This window comes from Callospermophilus lateralis, chromosome 3 (genome assembly GCF_048772815.1).
Source record: "Callospermophilus lateralis isolate mCalLat2 chromosome 3, mCalLat2.hap1, whole genome shotgun sequence".
Lineage (NCBI taxonomy): Eukaryota > Metazoa > Chordata > Mammalia > Rodentia > Sciuridae > Callospermophilus > Callospermophilus lateralis.
Window position 1 is genome coordinate 194,236,406 of NC_135307.1, and position 21,133 is coordinate 194,257,538.

The window sequence follows — 21,133 nt, forward strand, 5'->3', positions numbered from 1 at the left end:
CCAATATCAAGGTAATAGACTTAACTGCCGTGTGCAAAGAGCAGCTTAGGTCCTGGAAGGGGACTGCTGAAGGTTCAGATGGCTCTGGTTAGGGAGAAAGATCCTGTGTCAGTACGGGCTTGTAGGTGTTAAGGTGGGTACGGTAGAGATGGGGTGTGATCTGGGTGTGTCAAGGTGGGGCTAGCTCAGACAGTATGCCAGAAGGCGGTGTGATTGTTAGGGAAGTGAAAGGGTGGGCACGAGTGTGACAGTGTGACGTGATTGGGCAGTGGGGGCTGAAGGACAGTGGATAGGGAATAGGCATAGCTCCTCTTTTTAATGACGGAGATACAAGGTGGACTTCTGTGTGACCAGAGTCTGCAGTTGGGTTATTTAGGAAGCAGGTAGCCATGTCCACTTTTGGGAGCGGTGCCTGCCACGGTTCTTGAGGGTGGAGGGAGGACACGGTGGGTGGCTGGAGCCGGAGGCACAGTGGTGACTTGATCTTTCTTCTACTTGCAGAGGCCTGGGTGCCCTACTTGTCCTGATTTGTCTGGAGCTTCATTAGTGACTCCAGGAGGTTTATCCTGGCAGCCAGGAGAGGGTGACATCCTGGGGCTTGGGACACTCCCAGGGGCCCTCACAGCCCTCTCTGTTCTGCTTTTCTTCCTCCCTGGCCTGGAGCACAGGAGAAGCAGTCCTGGCTGGGGTGGGTGTGGTTCGCCTCTTCCCCAATAAAGGCTGGTGCTGGCCTCTGTCTGTGTGTCTGGGCTCAGGTGAGGCGGGGCTGGAGGGCCTGGCGGGACTGGGAGGGTGCTGAGGGAGGCTGGGGGAACAATAAAAATGGGTGTTGGTTGGGTGTGGCTGGGAGAGAGATGGGTGGAAGCAGTGTCCTCCTTGAGCCACAGAGGTGGGGCTGGGGAGTTCCTCTTTTGGGGCCTGTTTGCTCCCCCCTTTTAAATTGGAGAACGTGAGCTGGGGGGGAACAGGGGAGGCTGGCCACTTTATTGTCTGAACGTCCCCACTTTAGGCCTTCTTCCTTGAAGGCACTTTGTCCCCTCCGCGAGGTTTCACTCCAGGTAAACAAGGTGATTTTGAAAAATTGTGGTTTTTCTTATGTGTGTACCCAAAATGGGCCATATTATGTATCTTGGAGATCTTTTATGTTATCACATATATTCTTTTTGTGTATGCATCTTAGAATTTAAAAGAAATTTTATTTATTTATTTGTTGTTTTTAGATATACATGAAGGTGGGGTATATTTTGACATATCATGAAAGGTTAATAAAATAGACTTGTCACTCTGTTTTTCTGTATGCTTAACAAAACACTGTTGAAATCTTAAGAACTGTTTGCTAATCTTGTTCCCAAAGTGTGCTGTCCCCAACTGCGAACTGTTCGCTAATCTTGTTCCCAGAATGTGCTGTCCCCAACTGCCAAACTGCAGAATGTAACTTCCCTCCCTGCCCTCTCCAAGAAAAGTATATAAGCTCTGCTTAAGCTGTTCTCAGGGCTCTTTGTTCTATCTCTTTTTGCTCTAATGAGCTCTGAGCCTCAGCATGCTGGTCCCCAAATAAACCCTTTGCTGTTGAATGAGACAGTCTCTTGGTGGTCTCTTCCTCCGATGCTCGCCTGACCTTTACATTTTGGAGGTTCCACCGAGATCCGGCAGCAGCGGACGAGGGATCCCCAATGGGCTCCTCTCGGGGTAAATAAGGTGCCTTATCTTCTTCCTCCTCTTTTTTCCCTCCTTTTTCTCCTGCTTGTTTTTCCTTTGCGATTGCTCAGGGTTTAATTTCTGGTCTCTGGAGGAAAGTGTGAGCTCTCAATGCTTTTCTGGTTTTTCGGTTTGGGTTGGCAGGGTGGCTGCCGGAAGAGAGCATGAGCTCCCCCTGGCGGTAGTGGACAAACGTGTCCAGAAGCCACAGGCCATGTCCTTCAAGGGACGCCTTGAAGGACTCTAGGAGGGATGGAAGCGCCCTCATCTGGTAGAGGGACCAAAGCGCCCTCAGAGGGACGGAAGTGCCCTCATTTGGTAGAGGGACAAAAATGCCCTCATCTGGTATATTCTGTGGAGGGCGGAAGCGCCCTCATCTGGTATATTCTGCTGCCAACCTGTCTGGTCTTGCCGGCAATTCTTTCTCTCAGGTTGAATTCACTGTCTGTTTTTAATCTTTGCCTCTGAACTTATGTTACACGTTTACTTGTGAGTCTGTGTTTGTGTCACTCGTTTGTATTGTCCCGTCTTTGTTCAAATAACTTTCATTATGGGACAGAGCCATTCCACGCCTCTGTCCCTGACCCTTGATCACTGGACTAAAGTCCGCTTAAGGGCTCAGAATCTTTCTTTTTCAGTAAAACGCTGGACCTGGCAGACTCTCTGTGCCTCAAAATGGCCCACCTTTGGAGTCGGATGACCTCCAGAAGGATCTTTCTACACCCTCACTAATTCGAAAAGTCAGAGATATTATTTTTCAGCCGAGGCCACATAGCCATCCAGATCAACAGCTGTATATCTTAACTTTTCAGGACCTCTGTGAATCTCCTCCTCCATGGGTGAAGCCTTTTCTTGTCCCTGTCCCTGCTCCTACTCTACCCCCCACGATCCTGTCTCTCAAACCCACTGCTCCTCCTCCACCCTCTGTTCTCCCTGAGTCTCAAGATTTGACTCTACTGGACACTCCTCCCTATCCTTATCCCCTGCTTTCGTTCCCCAACCCCCAACACCCTCTAAATGATTCCCCTGCTGCTGACTCAGCCTCTCCGCCTACTTGGGATGACTGCCAACAACTCCTAAGGACTCTCTTCATGACAGAGGAACAAAAGAAAATCCTCCTGGAAGCTAAAAAAATATCCTTGGACCAGATGGGCAACCGACACAACTTCCCAACATAATCGAAGCCGACTTCCCCTTGAACCGACCCAACTGGGACCCCAACACCTTTGAAGGTAGGGAGCATCTGTCCACTTATCGCCGGGCTCTAATAGCGGGTCTCTGAACAGCCGCTAAATGGCCAACTAATTTGGCCAAGGTAAGAAAGATTATTCAAGGGCCTGATAAATCTCCCTCTATGTTTCTAGAAAAAATTATAAAAGTATATAGGAGATATACTCCTTTCGATCCTCAGGCAGAGGATCAAAAAAACATCTGTCACGATGGCCTTTATTGGGCAAGCTGCCCTGGATATTAAAAGAAAGTTACAACGCTTAGATGGCTATGACTCTGAGAGATTTAGTCAGAGAAGCCAAAAAGGTATACTATAAGAGAGAAACTGAGGAAGAGAAGGAACAAAGGAGGGAGAAAGAAAGGGAGCAAAGGGAGGATGAGAAAAGCAAAAGACAGACTAAGGCATTGACTAAGGTCCTGGTCACAACAACAAATAGGCCAGAAATTAAGAGACAGGGAGACAGAAAAAAATACCTGGGCCCACGCCAGAAGCCACCTCTGGCCTCAGATCAATGTGCCTACTGTAGAGAAAAAGGACACTGGGCCAAAGAGTGCCCTAAAAAGAAACAGCCACGCCAGCCAGCCATTCTAACTCTGGAGGATGACTAGGAAAGTCGGGGCTCGGATCCCCTCCCCGAGCTCAGGGTAACTTTTGAAGTGGAGAGGACCCCAGTAAACTTTGAAGTGGATACAGGGGCAATATACTCAGCCCTTAAGGCCCCATTGGGCCCTCTATCAACTAAAAGGTCTCTAGTTCAAGGGGCTAACAGCAGTAAATATCGGGCTTGGACAACTAAGAGGACCATGGACCTGGGCAAAGGAAAAGTCCATCACTCCTTCCTAGTGATCCCAGAATGCCCAGCCCCATTGATAGGCAGAAATCTGCTCACCAAACTCCGGGTCAGAATAACTTTTAACCCTGAAGGCCCCCAAATGAAATTTCTAAATCCTTCAGTAAAAACTCCTATAGTCATGGCTTTAACTATGTCAGTAGAAGATGAACATCAACTCTTCACAGCCCCCAAGACTGATCAAACAGGCAAGCTATCCCAGAAATGGATAACAGATTACCCAGAGTCCAGGGCAGAAACTGCTGGGTTAAGCCTAGCCATAAAACAACCTCCAATAATGGTAGAGTTAAAAACCTCAGCCTCCCCAATTAATATTAAACAATATCCTCTGAGCAAAGAAGCTAAAGATGGGATAAGGTCCCATATTCAGAAATATCTGGCCTTAGGGGTCCTAAGGCCCTGTCAATCGGCCTGGAACACTCCCCTGCTACCAGTAAAAAAAGCCAGGAACTGGGGACTATTGCCCCATACAAGACCTAAGAGAGGTCAACAACAGAGTGCAGGACATTCACCCCACAGTACCTAATCCGTACAATTTGCTCAGCACTCTGAACCCTGAACGAAAATAGTATACTGTTCTGGACTTAAAAGATGCTTTCTTTTGCTTGCCTCTGCATAAAGATAGTCAGTTGCTGTTTGCTTTCGAGTGGGTAAACCCAGAAACCGGAACGTCTGGTCAACTAACTTGGACCAAACTCCCACAGGGGTTCAAAAACTCCCCTACTCTCTTTGATGAAGCCCTCCACAGAGATCTCAACAACTTCAAAACTATGCACCCCGAAGTCACCCTACTTCAATATGTGGATGACCTGCTACTGGCAGCAGACACCAAGGAAAAACTGTAAATCTGGGACCCAAGCACTACTATTCGAGCTTGCTCAACTCGGGTATAGAGCTTCTGCCAAAAAGGCCCAAATTTGCCAGCAAGAAGTAATCTTCCTGGACTATTCCCTTAGGGACGGTAAACAATGGCTCACTAAGCCCAGAAAACAAACCGTTGTGCAGATACCACCCCCATCTAACAGGAGGCAACTCAGAGAGTTTCTTGGGACTGCTGGCTTTACAGGTTATAAAAACCTGGGTTTGCGTCCTTAGCTGCTCCTTTGTACCCGCTGTTAAAGGGAGATGCCCAATTCCAATGGACCCCTGAGCACCAGCAAACTTTTTTTTTTTTTTTTTTTTTTTTTTTTTTTTTTAGAGAGAGAGAGAGAATTTTTAATATTTATTTTTTAGTTATCGGCAGACACAGCATCTTTGTTTGTATGTGGTGCTGAGAATCGAACCCGGGCCGCACGCATGCCAGGCGAGCGTGCTACCGCTTGAGCCACATCCCCAGCCCACCAGCAAATTTTTGATAACATCAAAAGGACGCTGCTATCTGCTCCGGCCTTAGCACTCCCAGATGTAAAAAAAACCCTTTACTCTCTACATTGAGGAAAAAAAAAAATAACACAAGGAGTGCTCACTCAGACTCTAGGACCTTGGAGAAGGCCTATAGCCTACTTATCTAAAAAGCTGGACCCAGTGGCTAATGGATGGCCCCATTGCCTAAAAGCTATAGCAGCGGTGGCCCTACTAATTAAGGATGCTGATACGTTAACGCTGGGGCAGAAGCTAACCATTATAGCCCCCCATGCCCTAGAGAGCATCATCCGCCAGCCACCAGACAGATGGCTATCAAACTCTAGAATAGTACACTATCAGAGCCTGCTGCTCGACAAGGACAAAATAACGCTGGGACCCCCTGCCCCACTTAACCCGGCTACACTACTACCTGAACAATCATCAGGACCCGTCACTCATGACTGTCAACATATACTGGCAGAAGAAACCAGTATACGACGGGATTTAAAGGATCAGCCACTGCCCCACCCTGAGATCATATGGTTCACTGATGGCAGCAGCTTCCTCCAGGACGATACATTTTCAGGATGGATTGAAGCCTTCCCCACAAAAAAAAAAAAAAAAAAAAAAAAATGGTGCAAATGGTGGTCAAAAAAAATCCTGGAAGATATTTTTCCAAGATACGGCCTGCCTAAGGTAATAGGGTCTGATAATGGACCAGCGTTCATGGCCCAGGTAAGTCAGGGGTTAGCCAGGACCCTGGGGATTAATTGGAGGTTACATTATGCTTATAGACCCCAGAGCTCAGAACAAATAGAAAAATAAATAAAACCATTAAAGAGACCTTAACGAAATTAAGCTTGGAGACCGACATAAAAAATTGGACTATGCTCCTGCCTTATGCACTGTTTCATGCAAAAAAAGACTCCCTCTGTTTCTTTGTGTAACCTCACCCCCTATGAAATTCTCTATGATACCCCTCCTCCAGTAAGGGACCTGACCCCAACTCTAAGACCTAACAATTCCTTTCACACCCCCTTGCTTAACAGACTTAAAACTCTTGAAAGAACTCAGCAATACCTGTGGAAACAGCTGGCCACTGCCTACCAACCTGGGGACGAAGGAACTCCACACCAATATCAAGTGGGAAACTTCATCTACGTAAGACAACATTAGGTGTCATCCCTGGAACCCCGCATTTAAAGTCCCTCACAGGCTTTTTGGGATACTCACTCCCATCTTCCCCTCTGCTCTACCTGTTCTACTACTCAAGTTTTTGTTGCTAGGAAAATCCTGAAACCCCTTCCCATTATTCTTTCACATCCCTCCTTCCTCATTCTCAGATCCACGGAGCTGCTCTCAACCCCGCCTTCCCCGTCTTCCCCCTCTGTACCAGGCCCACAGAAAAGTCTTAACTGACCTTTTCCAAAAGTTTTCACCATGGCCAACTTTAGGACTTTCAGCAAGAGTCCCTATAAAAGAGTTCAATGTAGATAAACTTCCTCTTTTCATGTTTCCCTGTTCTACTTGGCCACTGGCTGGAAAAATCAGCACTCCTAAGCTAGACACCCCCTCACTAGTTTTTCACAAAATATGTGAACAGGGCCTCTGGCCTTGAGCTGGGGCTTCACAGAGATGGCTACATTTCTAAGATAAAAAAGTTACCAACTGAACCCCATAGTAACAGCTGGCAAGGAGGAAAAAGCTCTCCCCCTCCCAGGTGTCCTTAAAAAGTTAACTTGCCCAGAACAGAGGAAAAAAAAAACAAAAACAAAAACTGCTTTTTGTGAACTTCTGCAGACTGTGAACTTCTGAGCCCCTTCCCTTACATGTTAAGTACAAAATTCTGAAACTACCTAAACTTGGGGTTCAGGGGATTAATTGATTACAACAGAAACAATGCCCTCTGAATCCGGTTGCAACCAAATAGGACTGTTTCCCTGTCTTCGGTGCTATCTTAGATGCCTTGCCTTGTCCGTCCCTACAACAGTATAATTCTATATACTTAAACATTGTTTATGTTTTCATAAAATGGTCAACAGATGTAATTAATTGTGTAATGGTGCAGATGTTTCCCAGAGTGCTCTATCATGACACAGGTTCATTTGAAGATCAAATAGGGGGGGCATACAACCCGGTTCCGCCGGGAGCCTGTATCCCTCACTTTAGCCATCCTATTAGGAATGGGAGTTGCTGCAGGGGTGAGCACAGGGACCACTGCCCTGGTCCATGGGACACAACAAATGACCCAATTAGAAACAGCAATGGATCAAAACTTAAAGATATTAAAAACCTCCATCACAGCTTTGCAGGAATCTTTAACCTCTCTCTCTGAAGTTGTTTTACAGAACAGGCGAGGGTTAAAAAGGAGAACCTTTGTGCTGCATTGAGGGAAAAATGTTGTTTTTATGCCGACCATACTGGAGTGGTAAAAAAATCTATGAGTAAACTAAGAAGACGCCTTGAAGAGCGTCAGCGGGAGAGAGAGACCCAAAAAGGATGAAATGAGTCTTGGTTCACACAGTCCCCCTGGTTAACTACGCTTTTATCAGCCCTGGCTGGTCCATTAATAATCCTCATATTATTGCTAACTATAGGACCTTGTTTGCTCAACCATGTAATTTCTTTTCTCCAAGCTCAAATTGGACAAATCAAACTTATGGTAATCAGACAACAATATACCCCACTAGCAAACATAAAATGTGACACCCCCCCAATGATCACTTTTATGATTAAAAGTAGTCAGAAGAAGAAGTGGGGAATGAAAGGTTAATAAAATAGGTACTTGTCACTCTGTTTTTCTGTATGCTTAACAAAACACTGTTGAAATCTTAAGAACTGTTTGCTAATCTTGTTCCCAAAGTGTGCTGTCCCCAACTGCGAACTGTTCGCTAATCTTGTTCCCAGAATGTGCTGTCCCCAACTGCCAAACTGCAGAATATAACTTCCCTCCCTGCCCTCTCCAAGAAAAGTATATAAGCTCTGCTTAAGCTGTCCTCAGGGCTCTTTGTTCTATCTCTTTTTGCTCTAATGAGCTCTGAGCCTCAGCATGCTGGTCCCCAAATAAACCCTTTGTTGTTGCATGAGACAGTCTCTTGGTGGTCTCTTCCTCCGACGCTCGCCTGACCTTTACAATCATACCTACGTGGTATCAACGTGTTCCCATTCTGATCCATTCTTGGGGTTGTACATGATGTGGTTTTACACTGGGTGTGTATCATATGTGAGCGTGGGAAAGTTAGGCCCAATTTATTCCACTGTCTTCCTATTCTCATCCCCTTCCTTCCCGTCTTTCCCCTTTTTATACGTCCCCTTCCTACCCTTCCTTGTTAAGGGTTAGCATCTACATATGCACATATCAGAGAGAACATTTGGCCTTTGTTTTTGTTTTTTAGTTGTAAATGGACAGAATCTCTTTTATTATTATTTATTTATTTTTATGTGGTGCTGAGGATAGAACCCAAGACCTCACGCGTGCAAGGCAGGCACTCTATCACCGATCTACAACCCCAGCCCCAGGCCTTTGGATGTTTTGGAACACGGTTATTTTACTTAACATGATATTCTCCAGTTCCATCATTTACCCACAAATGCCACAATTTTATTCTTCTTTATGGCTGAGTAATATTCCATTGTGTATATATACCACATTTTCTTTATGCATTCGTCTGTTGAGGGTACCTACGTTGATTCCATAGGTTGGCTATTATGAATTGAACTTCTATAACATTGATGTGACTGTATCACAGTAGTATGCTGATTTTAAGTCCTTTGAGTATAAACCAAGAAGCAGGATAACTGGGTCAAATGGTGGTTCTATTCCAAGTTTTCTAAGGAATCTCCATACTGTTTTTCAGAGTGGTTGCACCAATTTATAGTCCCACTAGCAATGTATGAGTGAGCATTTTTCCTCACATCCTCGCTAACATTACTACTTGTATTCTAATAATTGCCAATCTCATAGAGAGAATCTCAGTGTAGTTTTAATTTGCATTTTTAATTGCTAGAGATGTTGAACATTTTAAAATAAATTTTTGACCCTTGTATTTCTTCTTCTGTGAAGTGTCTACTTAGTTCCTTTGCCCATTTATTGATTGGGTTATTTATTTTTTTTCTGGTATGTTTTTTGAGTTCTTTATATATCCTGGAGATTAGTGCTGTATCTGAGGTGCAAGTGGCAAAGATTTTCCTTCCATTATGTAGGCTCTATGTTCATGATCTTGATTATTTCCTTTGCTATGAAGAAAAACATCCCATTTATTGATTCTTGATTTTACTTCTTGCGCTTTAGGAGTCTTATTGAGAAAGTACGTTCCTGAACCAATATGATGGAGGGTTGGGCCTATTTTTCCTTCTAGTAGGTGCGGGGTTTCTGGTCTAATACCAGAGTCCTTGATTCACTTTGAGTTTTGTGTAGGGTAACTTTAATTTCAGTCTACTACTTATGGATTTCCAGTTTTCCCAGCACCATTTGCTGAAGAGACTATCTTTTGTCCAATGTATGTTTATGGTGCCTTTGTCGAGTATGAGATAACTGTATTTATGTGGGTATGTCTCTGTCTTCTATTCTGTTCCATTGGTCATCTGTTTTGGTGCCAATACCCTGCCATTTTGTTACTATAGCTCTGTAGTATGATTTAAGGTCTGGTATTGTGATGCCTCCTGCTGCACTTTTCTCGCTAAGGATTACTTTGGCTATTTTATTTTTCCAAATGAATTTTATGACTGCTTTTTCTATTTCTATGAAGAACGTCAGAATTTTAATGGGAATTGCATTAAATCTGTATAGTGCTTTTGGTACTATGGCCATTTTGACAATATTAATTGTGCCTATCCAAGAATATGGGAGGTGGTCTTTCCATTTTCTAAGGTCTTCAGTTTCTTTCTTCAGTTTTGTAGTTTTCTTTGTAGAGGTCTTTTGCCTCTTTTGTTAGCTTGATTCCAAGTATTTTTTTGAGGCTATTTTAAATGGAATAGTTTTCCTGACTTCTCTTTGCCCTGATGTGTCATGGGTGTATAGGCATGCAACTGATTTGTGTTCATTTCATATCCTGCCACTTTGCTGAATCGTTTATGAGTTCAAGAAGTTTTTCAATACAGTTTTTTTTGGGGGGTCTTCTAAATATAGAATCATGTAATTGGGAAATAGGGACAGTTTGAGCTCTTCTTTTCCTTTGTATCCCTTTAATTTCTTTCTTTTGTCTAATTGCTCTGGCTAGAGTTTCAAGGACTATGTTGAATAGAAGTGGTGAAAGAGGGCATCCCTATCTTGTTCCAGTTTTTAGAAGAAATGCTTTAGATTTTTCTCCATTTAGGATGATGTTGACCTTGGGCTTAACATAGATGGCTTTTACAATGTTGAGGTATGTTCCTAATCTCCCTAGTTTTTCTAGTGTTTTGAACACGAAGGGGTGCTGAAGTTTTTCAGATGCTTTTTATGCATCTATTGAGATAATTATATGGTTCTTGTCTTTAAATGTAATGATGTGATGAATTGTATTTGCTGATTTCCATATACTGAATCAACCTTTCATCCCTGGAATGAACCCCACTTGATCGTGGTGCACTATCTTTTTAATATGTTTTTATATGCAATATGCCAGGAGAACATAGAAATATAACCAGTTCAATTTCAAGCAATGAAATTAAAGATGCCATCAAAAGCCTACCAACAAAGAAAATCCCAGGACCAGGTGGATGGTCAGCTAAGTTCTACCAGACCTTCAAAGAAGAACTTACACCAACACTTCTCCAATTATTCCATGAAATCCAAAAGGAGGGAACCCTTCCAAACTCATAAAGCTAATATCACCCTGATATCAAAACCAGACAAACACAATCTAGGAAAGAAAGCTTCAGACTAATATCATGAGGATGAACATAGATGCAAAAATTCTTAATAAACTCCTTTTCCATTATTTTTCTTATCATTTTATTGTTTATTAAAAAGCTAAAATAATACCTGTGTACACACAAACACACACACACACATGCACAGATATTCTTTTTTCTTGAGACAAGAACTTACTTTGTGGCCCAAGCTGGTCTTGAACATCCTGGGCTTAAGTGATTCTCCCCACTCTTGAATATCTGGGAGTACAGGTGCCCAGCTTTATGCACATGAAGTTTAACAAATTGGAATGGTATAACTTTCAACAGAAATAATAGTCTGGGGGCTGGGATTGTAGCTCAGTGGTAGAGCGCTTCCCATGTGTGAGGCACTGGGTTCGATCCTCAGCACCACATAAAAATAAATAAAAAAGATATTGTGTCCATCTACAACTAAAAAAAACAAAAAACAGTCTGGGAATCTTAAAATACTGTAGGATGATTTCCTGTCTGGTGGCGGGTGGGACTGGAGAGGGAGCTGTGGGGATGAGTTTCAGTAAGTGGGACGGTGGTTCCAGATCATTCCTTATCTGCCCACCCACCTTGTTCAGGTAGGAGCTGCTGACCTACCTGTGGGTGGCAATGGGTAGGGATGAGGGGAGAGGGGTGTAGCAAAGGAGAGAGTGGGGGGTGAAGATGGGGCCAAATCTAGATCTCCCCTTAACTTCCACTAGGGCTTTCTGGACAGCTTTTCCTACTGATGTACCCTAAACCAAAGAAGGCCCCCAAAACCGTCCTCTCCAAGGTTTAAATTGATTCCGACCTCAGTTCTGCAAAACATGTCTCAGTGGATCCTAATTCGGTCCCCCTATCCCTGCATCCTGCAGTGAGTTTTTTAATTTTTTTGGTAGTTGGAGATGGACAGAATGCCTTTATTTTATTCACTGATTTTTCTGTGGTGCTCAAGATTGAACCCAGTTTCTCACATGTGCTTGGCAAGTCTCTGCCACTGAATGAACTACCACCCCAGCCTGCAATTAGCTTTCCACCACCGTGAAAAGCCACCCACACCTCCCCATCTCAGATTCCCCAGGGTGGGCAGAAATTCCTGGGCTCTGAGATTTGCCATTCCTTAAGCTAGGTGACAAAGACCTGTTCTTTGACCAGAGCCAGTGAGTTTCACGGCTTCTCCCCTTTTCTCCCACTTTTTTGAGAATCTGACTATAGAAATCTGACTCCACATGTGCCCTCAGCCCCAGCAATACCATGATCAATACCATCTCTCTCTGCTTTGGTTCTAGATCTCACTGCTGTGTCTGGTGGGGCATTATGCTCTCAGTAAGTGGGGTCTGTGGTGTGAGGAGGGTGGGAAGTTGCTCCTGAGTTGAGTCTTGTATTTCCTGCCCACGCCACGCCCTCCTGTCAAGGGGATGGTGCATAGAAAGGCCAGCTTCATATAGATCCACCATCACAAGAATGAGGAAGCCCTTAGTGAGTGGAAAGCGTTCTTTGCCGAGTGCTTTTTTTCTCGAGTCACTAGAGGGCAACATAAGTCCAAGTCATAGACTATTAAATAAAATGACATTCTAGAAGGCTGCTTAAAGGAAAAGCTTATATCTGTGTTTTTGGATCCCTGCTAAATTACACAACAAAGCCTTACTAAGAAAAAACAAGAATAAACCAATCCTAAAACTAGTAGAAGGAAAGAAGTAATAAAGATAAGAGCTAAAATTAATGAAAAAAATACAAAGGATCAATGAAACAAAGATCTGTTTCTTTTGAAAAGATAAATAAGATGGATAAACCCCTAGCCAAACTAATTAAAAGAGAAAACTCAAATTGGGATACCACAAGAAGATATCACTGAAATTCAGAGAATCATTCTAGACTGTGGTTGGTTGGTTTTTGGTACTAGGGATTGAACCCAGGGTGCCTTACCACTGCATTACATCTCTAGCCCTTTTTATTTTTTGAGACAGAGTCTCACTAAGTAGTTGAAGGTCTCACTAAATGGCTGAGGCTGGTCTCAGACCTGCAATCTTCCTGTCTCAGGCTCTTGAGTTGCTGGGATTACAGGCCTGCGCCACTAGGCCTGGTCAAGGGACTGTTTTGAAAATCTATATTCCAATAAATTGTAAAACCTAGAAGAAATGGACAAATTCCTAGACATATGTGACCTATCAAATTTGAACCAAGGGGATATAGAAAACTGGAAAAGATTAATAACAAGCAATGAGATTAAAGCAGTAATAAAAAGCCTCCCAACAAGGAAAAGTCCAGGACTGGATGGATTCACAGCTGAAATTTATCAGATCTTTAAAAACTAACACCAACACTCCTCAAGTTATTCCACAAAGCAGAAAGGGAGGGAACACTTCCAAACTCATTCCATGAAGCCATAATTCCCCAGATACCAAAACAGAATAAGGACACATCAAGAAAAGAAGATCACAGACCACTACCCTTGATGAACATAGTGACAAAAATCTTTAACAGAATATGTGAAAATCAGATTCATGACACATCAAAAGATCAGAGCATCGTGGTCAAGTCGGCTTTGCCCCAGGGAGGCAAGGATGGTTCAACATGCACAGATCAGTAAAGGCGATGCACATAAACAGAATCCAGGACAAGACCCACAGAATTGTCTCAACAGATGCAGAAAAAATCGTTGACAAAATTTAACACCTCTTCATGATAAAAAACCCTGAAGAAACTAGGAACAGTATGATATGGAACTTCATATCATAAAGGCTGTATACTACAAACCCCAAACCAATTTCATACTAAAGAGGTCCACTCTCACCAGTCCTATCCAATAGAGTATTTGAAATTTCAGCCAGAGCAGTCAGGCAAGAGAAGAAAAGAAAAGGGGTACGAATAGGAAAGGAAGAAGCCAAATTATAATTGTTTGCAGATGACGTGGTCCTATATTAGAAGACCCAGAAAACTCCACCAGTCGATGGGTGAGAGGTAGGGAGGGAGGGGGGAATGTTGGGGTGTAATATTGGCTAACTTAATTGTTATGTGTAACAACAGATCCCATCAACATCTATATAAATAAACTGATCCCATCAACAACTATATAAATAAAATGAGGAAAAGTTCAGATTAAAAATAAATAAATTACTGTATTCTTCCTATTATAAAAAACTCCACCAGAAGATTTTAGAGCTAATAAGTTTCATGAAGTAGCAGAGTACAAAATCAACATATAAAAATCAACAGCTTTTAAGTACACCAATGAATCAGCTGAAAAAGAAATCAGGAAAACAATTTTATTCACAATAGCCTCAAACAAAATAAAAAAAAACACCCTAGGAATAAATCTAACCAAAGATGTGGAAGCCATTAGGGAGGAAAGATTATAGAACCCTGAAAAAAGAAGTAGAACAACACACGGGAGGGTGAAAAGGCCTCCCATGTTCATGGATAAGTAGATCCATATTGTTAAAATGGCCATACTAGCAAAAGTGGTCTACAGATTTGATGCAATCAACAACAAGAACTGTAGCAACAGAACAGTCCTAATGTTATATAGAAAAACAAAAGATCTGGAACAAAATAATGCTGAGCACCAAAGAATGCCGGATGCATCACGATACCCAATTTCAAAATTATAGTGCAGGGGTAAACTAGTTAAAACAGCACGGTACTGGCATAGACATAGACACACACACACACACACACACACACACACACACACACCAATTAAATAGAATACAAGACACACACACAGACCAATTAAATAGAAGACACACACACAAAGACCAATTAAATAGAATAGAACACACACACACCAATTAAATAGAAGACACACACACAGACCAATTAAATAGAATAGAAGACACACACATAAAGACCAATTAAATAGAATAGAACACACACAGAGACCAATTTAATAGAATACAAGACACATACACACACAAAGACCAATTAAATAGATTACAAGACACACACACACACACACACACACACACGAAGACCAATTAAATAGAAGACACACACCAATTAAATAGAATACAAGATACACACACAGACCAATTAAATAGAAGTCACACAGACAAATTAACTAGAATAGAACATACATTCACACACACACACACATACACACACACACACACTCACCCCAATTAAATAGAATAGAAGACACAGAGATGAACTCACAGAAACACAGTCATTGGATCTTTGACAAGGTCACCACCAAAAACTTACTTTGGAGAAAAGATAGCTTTTTAAAAAATGGTGCTGGAAAAACTGGTAATCCCTATGTAGAAGAATGAAACTAGACTCCTATTTCTCACTCTGCACAAAAGTGAACTCAAAATGAATTAAAGACCTAGGAATAAGATCTGAAAGTTGATAGTTGCTAGAAGAGAATAGGGGAAACACTGTGACATACAGGCACGGCAACAACTTTCTAACAGGGCTCCTATAGCTCAGGAAGTAATATAGAATCAATAAATGGAACAGCATCAAATTAAAAAGCCTCTGTATAGTAAACAAACAAACAAAAAATCAGGAGTGTAAACAGTCTACAGCTACTCTTCCAGCAGAGGATTAATATTCAGAAGATATAAAGAACTCCAAAAACTTAACACCTAAACCAAACAAATAATCCAAAAGCCCAATCAATAAATCAGCAAATGACCTAAATAGACATTTCTCAAAAGAAGTAGTACAGATGGCCAAAAATTTTATGAAAAAATGTTCAACATCTTTACCATCAGGGAAATGCAAATTGAAACTACACTGAGATTTCATCTCACCTCTACTTATAATAGCAATCATCAAGAATACAGACAACATGGGGCTGGGGCTGGGGCTCAGTGGTAGAGCACTTGCCTGGCATGTATGAGGCACTGGGTTCAATTCTCAGCACCACATATAAATAAATGAAGAAAATAAAGGCCCATCAACAATTAGAAAATACATATTAAAAAAGAAAAAGAATACAAACAATAATAAATGCTGGTGAGGCTGTGGGGAAAGGAGAACTCTTTTTTTGGGGGGTATGGGGATTGAGCTCAGAGGGCTCTCAACTACTGAGCCACATCCCCAACCCTATTTTGTATCTTATTTAGAGACAGGTCTCACTCAGTTGCTAAGCACCTCGCTAAATTGCTGAGGCTGGCCTTGAACTTGCAATCCTCTTGCCTCAGCCTCCCCAGCCTCTGGGATTACAGGCGTCCACCACCATGCCTGGCAAAAGGGGAACTCTTACACACTGTAAGTGAAAATGTAAATTAGTAGAGAGCCACTGTGGAAATTAGTGATTTCTTTTGAGGTTCCTCAACAGGCTAGGAATGGGTCCTTGGTATTTATCCAAAAAAATTAAAGTCAGCATACTACAGAGATATATCCATACCTGCTGGAGTGGCACAGTTTATAGCAGTCAAGTTATGGAACCAGCTTAGGGATGTGTCAACAAATGAATGAGTAAAGAAAATTATATATACACACACACACACACACACACACACACACACACAAACACAGGATGTACACACATACAACGGAGTTTTATGCAGTCATTAAGAACAAAATTGTCAGTTGCAGGAAAAACGGATGAAACTCGAGAGCATCATGTTACATGAAATAAGTAAGACTCAGAAAACCACGGGTCATGTTTTCTCTTACATGTAGAACCTAGAGAGAAAAAAGAAAGAAAGAATAAACTCATGGAAATAGAAGGGAGGCCAGTGGACAGAGGAAGGCCATCACCCAGAGAAGGGTGCACAACGGGAGGTCCTGGGGAAAGGAATTGACCAAATGATGTTACGACGAGTACACATACGCACAATGAGATCCATCTCTTCTGCCTAATTATTATAAATGAGTAACAATATCCAGGTTAAGGCCTGATATTATGCCTCTCTGCCGCAGTCCCGCTGCAGCAAAATAACCGGGGGTGGGGGGGGTGGGGGTGACGAACAACTTGTGTACGTTGATACAGCAGGAGTGGAAGCCGTTTATTGTAGGACAGGAGCGGTATATATACATTCCACACAGCCTACTTTAATTAGCATAAACTAGATACAGCAGTCAACCAATAAGGAATCTCCACACTTAATGGCTCGCTGGCCATTACTTCACAAACCACTCCCTCTGGCAAAATGCCAGGCGCCATCCAGACTTGTTTACAGACTCTTTACATTTCCCCCTTTTGTTTAATTTAAATAACGACCATAGTGGTTTTTACAGAAACACCACAAACAATCTGCTACAAGTAGAAGGGGAGGATACAAAATGTCACAATACCAAGCCACTTGATGGCTCCATGTAAGAAGCCCTTGGAAAAATTATACCAGCAATGACACCGTTAGCAAAGATACCAGAGTTACAATTTGTTGTAGATTACAGTTTGTTGTTTCAGTCCATGTAAAGTAGTGTCTCAATAAATTAACTCACAGTCCAGGTAAATCACAGTCCAGGTAAGTTCTGCAGGCAGCTAGCTTAAATCACAGTCCAGGTAAGTTCTGGAGGCAGCTAGCCTAAATCACAGTCCAGGTAAGTTCTGCAGGTAGCTAGCTTGATCCGAAGTCTCCTCCATTCCTCAGCCGAAGTCTCGTCCGGTTTTTAGCAACACTGGAAATTGTTCCACCGTGGTCTTTACCGGCACTGGGACGAAGGCAGGAACTCTGGATGGCTAAAGAAAATCCTGTAGCATTCTACTAAGAAAACAACCTTCCGAATAATTTAGTACATTATCTCAAGGTTTTTTTACATTTGAAATAAGCCTTAATAGTGCTCATTACTCATTAGCCTCCAGGTGTGGGAGAACCATTGTAGTTACTGGCCTTGGAAATGATCAAACTTCAGGGACAAAGGGCCGTCTTCTGCCTGCAGTATCCCGGGCAGCCCCAGATGGCCCTGGGGAGAGTCCCAGACTCAAACTGCCACCGGGCACAGGGAGCAAAAGCTTGCAAGACTGTGCCTCCAAGACTGGGCTCTCAGCAGTGGCATCTCACTCCCTGGGCGAGGGGGGGGCGGGGAAGAGCCCGCTGCCGCTGCTTGGAAAACCCTTGCTGCGCCATGACCGCCTGCGCACGTGGCAGCCGATTCGCGCACCCTCCGGTAACAAAAAGTATTCAGTAATACCCTTTTGTTGCAACTTTTTTCCTGATAATCCTTCTTCTTCTGAACTTTCTTTTTCTTTCTGACTAGAGTTCCTGGGCTTTTATCAACACATGCCCTATTTGCTCTTGGTCCCACTGGGGTGCCTTCTTCCCTTAGTAATTTACTTTTCACCCCTTCCATATTCTCATCTCAAAGACAATACAATACACCAAGACAAAACAAGACACAAACATACTGTATCAATCGTCTCCATTTTCTCAAAATGGCCATTTTTCCTTTCGCCCTATCTGCCTAGGGATGAGCAGATTGCTCCCATCCTATCTATGGATGGGCAGCTTTTTTTCGTCACTTACCCCCGAGTGTCCCGGGACTCCCTGTAACGGGCCACCATCTGTTGCAGTCTGGCTGCAGCAGAATATCCGGGGGGTGATGAGCAACTTGTGTAGATTGATGCAGCAGGAGTAGGAGCCATTTATTGTAGGCAGGAGGGATATTTATACATTCCACACAGCCTATCTTAATTAGAATAAACTAGATACAGCAGTCAACCAATAAGGAATCTCCACACTTAATGGCTCGCTTTTGTTACTTCACAAACCACTCCCTCTGGCATTTTGCCAGGCGCCATCCAGACTTGTTTACAGACTCTAACACCTCTCCTTTTCAAAGGATGTGGCATGTTTCTGCATTCTGGGCAATGTTTATATGGACGGCCTTATCCACCGTGTCTCTTACCCAAAGCCACAGGTCTGGTGCCCTGTGAAGCTCCAGAGCAGACCCGTTTTCTCTCTGAGCTAAGGTGAGAGTGGGCAGGCAGATGACCTCCCAGGCCTGGTCCATCTCTGTCATGGGTCCTTTCTAGAGCTTGAGGTTTCATCTTTGCATTTGGAGACCAGGAAGTCCAGATGGTGGGGTTGGAGCTTGGTTTGATGATCTTGAGTCTCAGCCTCCCTTTCCCTCTCTCTCTCTCTCTCTCTCTCCTTCCCCAGCTTCCTTGTAACTTCAGAGCTGTTTATAAACTTTGCATCATGAGGCTTTCTGTTATTACTATTTTTACTCCTCTTCCATTTTATCCTCCTCCTTTTTATTTTTCAATTTGTAATTTTTTTAAAAAAGGATGCAGAATTACTGTTGTGATATTCAAGTAATACAGAACGATTCAAAGGAGAGAAGATCTTTCTAGCTCTAAATAAGTACCGTTCCCATTCTAGTGAGCATCCTTCCAGGTTTGCTTTATGTATATGTATCACACCATTTTCATTACTATAATGAAAGACCCTGAGGCAGAGTACTTTATAAAGAAAAGAAGTCTATTTTGGCTCATGGTTCTGGATGTTCAAAGTCAAGGAACTGCATTTAATGATGGCCTTCTGGGCAGCAGAGTTTTTTGTTTTTGTTTTTGGTACCAGGGATTGAACCCTGAGGCACTTAAACACTGAGCCACATCCCCAACCCTTTTTTTATTTTTTATTTTGAGACAGGGTCTCACTAAATTACTTAAGGTCTCACTAAGTCGCTGAGGCTGCCCTTGAACTTGCACTCCTCCTGCCTCAGCCTCCCAAGTCGCTTGGACTTCAGGTGTGCACCATCATGCCAGCCTTGGTGGCAGAGTTCTGAGGGGGCACAGAGCATTACATGGTAATAGACAGGGAGCATGCCAGTGTTATCTGTAGGTCTGTCTGGTCTCCCTCCCTTTTCTTATGAAGCTGCCAGGACTCAACTCAATGACCTTATCTAGTCCTAATTACCTTCCAAGGCCCACTTCTTAACACTGTGGTCAGGTGAAGTTCCTATTCTTTCTCTTTTAGTACTGGGGATTGGGCCCAGGGTCTCATACAAGCTAGACAGGTCCTACCACTGAGCTACATCTCCAGTGGCCAGGTTCCGCCTCTTGGCACCTCCTAATGGGAATAACATTTCAGAACATGAAGCCTTGGGGGTCGTGCGACCTGTATTCAAACTGTAATGACAGATAGGCAATGCTGACCCGGGGCCTTCTGTTCTGGCTGTTCTGTAATAGGCTTTGTTTGTTTTGTTCTGGGGATTGGTCCCAGAGGTGCTCTGAGCTCATCCCCAGCCCTTTTTAATTCTTCATTGTTTTTACAGTTGTCTATTTATTGTTTTTCTTTTCTTTCTTTCTTTCTTTCTGTACTGAGGATTTAACCTAGGGGTGCTTTACCACTGAACCACATCTTCAGCCTTTTAAATTTTTGAGACAGGTTTTCACTAACTTGCTTAGGTTTTTGCTAAATTGTTGAGGCTGGCCTTGAACTTGCAACCCTCTGCCTCAGTCTCCCCGAGTTGCTGGGATGGGTTACAGGAATGTGAAACATAGCAAAACAAAAGGGTGGGGGGAACATTCAAAATTCTGCCGTGGTGTGGAGCTGAGTTGACGTGGCTAGCTCAGGCCGCCTCCCAGTCGCTTCCCGTGATGTCGTGCCCACTCCGGGACAGGCTGTTGCTTTGGCACAGACGGATGGACACTTGCAAGCAAGCAGTCCTCAGAAGGGCTGATTTGAGACCATGCAGTTGCCCTGGCTCCAGAGAAGTCTCTTTATTTTTCATTTTGAGACAAGGTCTCACTAAACTGCCGAAGCTGGCCTCCACCTTACGATCCCTCCTGCCAGGCCTCCTGATGACGGATATTATGGGCGTGCACCACTGTGCCTGGCTATAATAGGCTTTTGTCATTCCACAATATGTAACAGACGTGATTTTTAAAAAAATTTATTTACTTTTCTAATTTATTATACATGACAGCAGAATGCACTTCAATTCATAGTACACATATGGAGCACAATTTTTCATTTCTCTGGTTGTATACAAAGTAGAGTCACCCCATTTGTGTCTTCATACGTGTATCTAGGGTAATGATGTCCATCTCATTCCACCATCTTTTAGACATGATTTTTAATTGTTAAATAATTCTATTTTCTTAAATATTTATTTATTAATTTAACAAGGCTCTGGAACTCTGTAGCTGTTGCTTGTTCCTGTTTCTTATGATCTTTCCCAAATTCTTCAAAGGATTTTATTTTCAATCTTATTTCTGCCAAACCAACAAGTGTCTTAGACAGAAAAATCCTCATTTTTTCTGTAAT

At 43.0% G+C, this 21,133-nt stretch overlaps 1 protein-coding gene across 1 annotated transcript in view; it reads right to left on the minus strand.

Moving 5' to 3' along the window:
• Window positions 1-88: 88 nt before the first annotated feature.
• The window catches only part of Wfdc13 (WAP four-disulfide core domain 13), a 65,858-nt gene continuing 44,813 nt past the window's right edge, over window positions 89-21,133 (minus strand). The window contains exon 4 of the mRNA XM_076849499.2: window positions 89-160. Within this exon, the coding sequence (XP_076705614.2) occupies window positions 89-160 (72 nt within the window). The remainder of the gene's footprint in view (window positions 161-21,133) is intronic.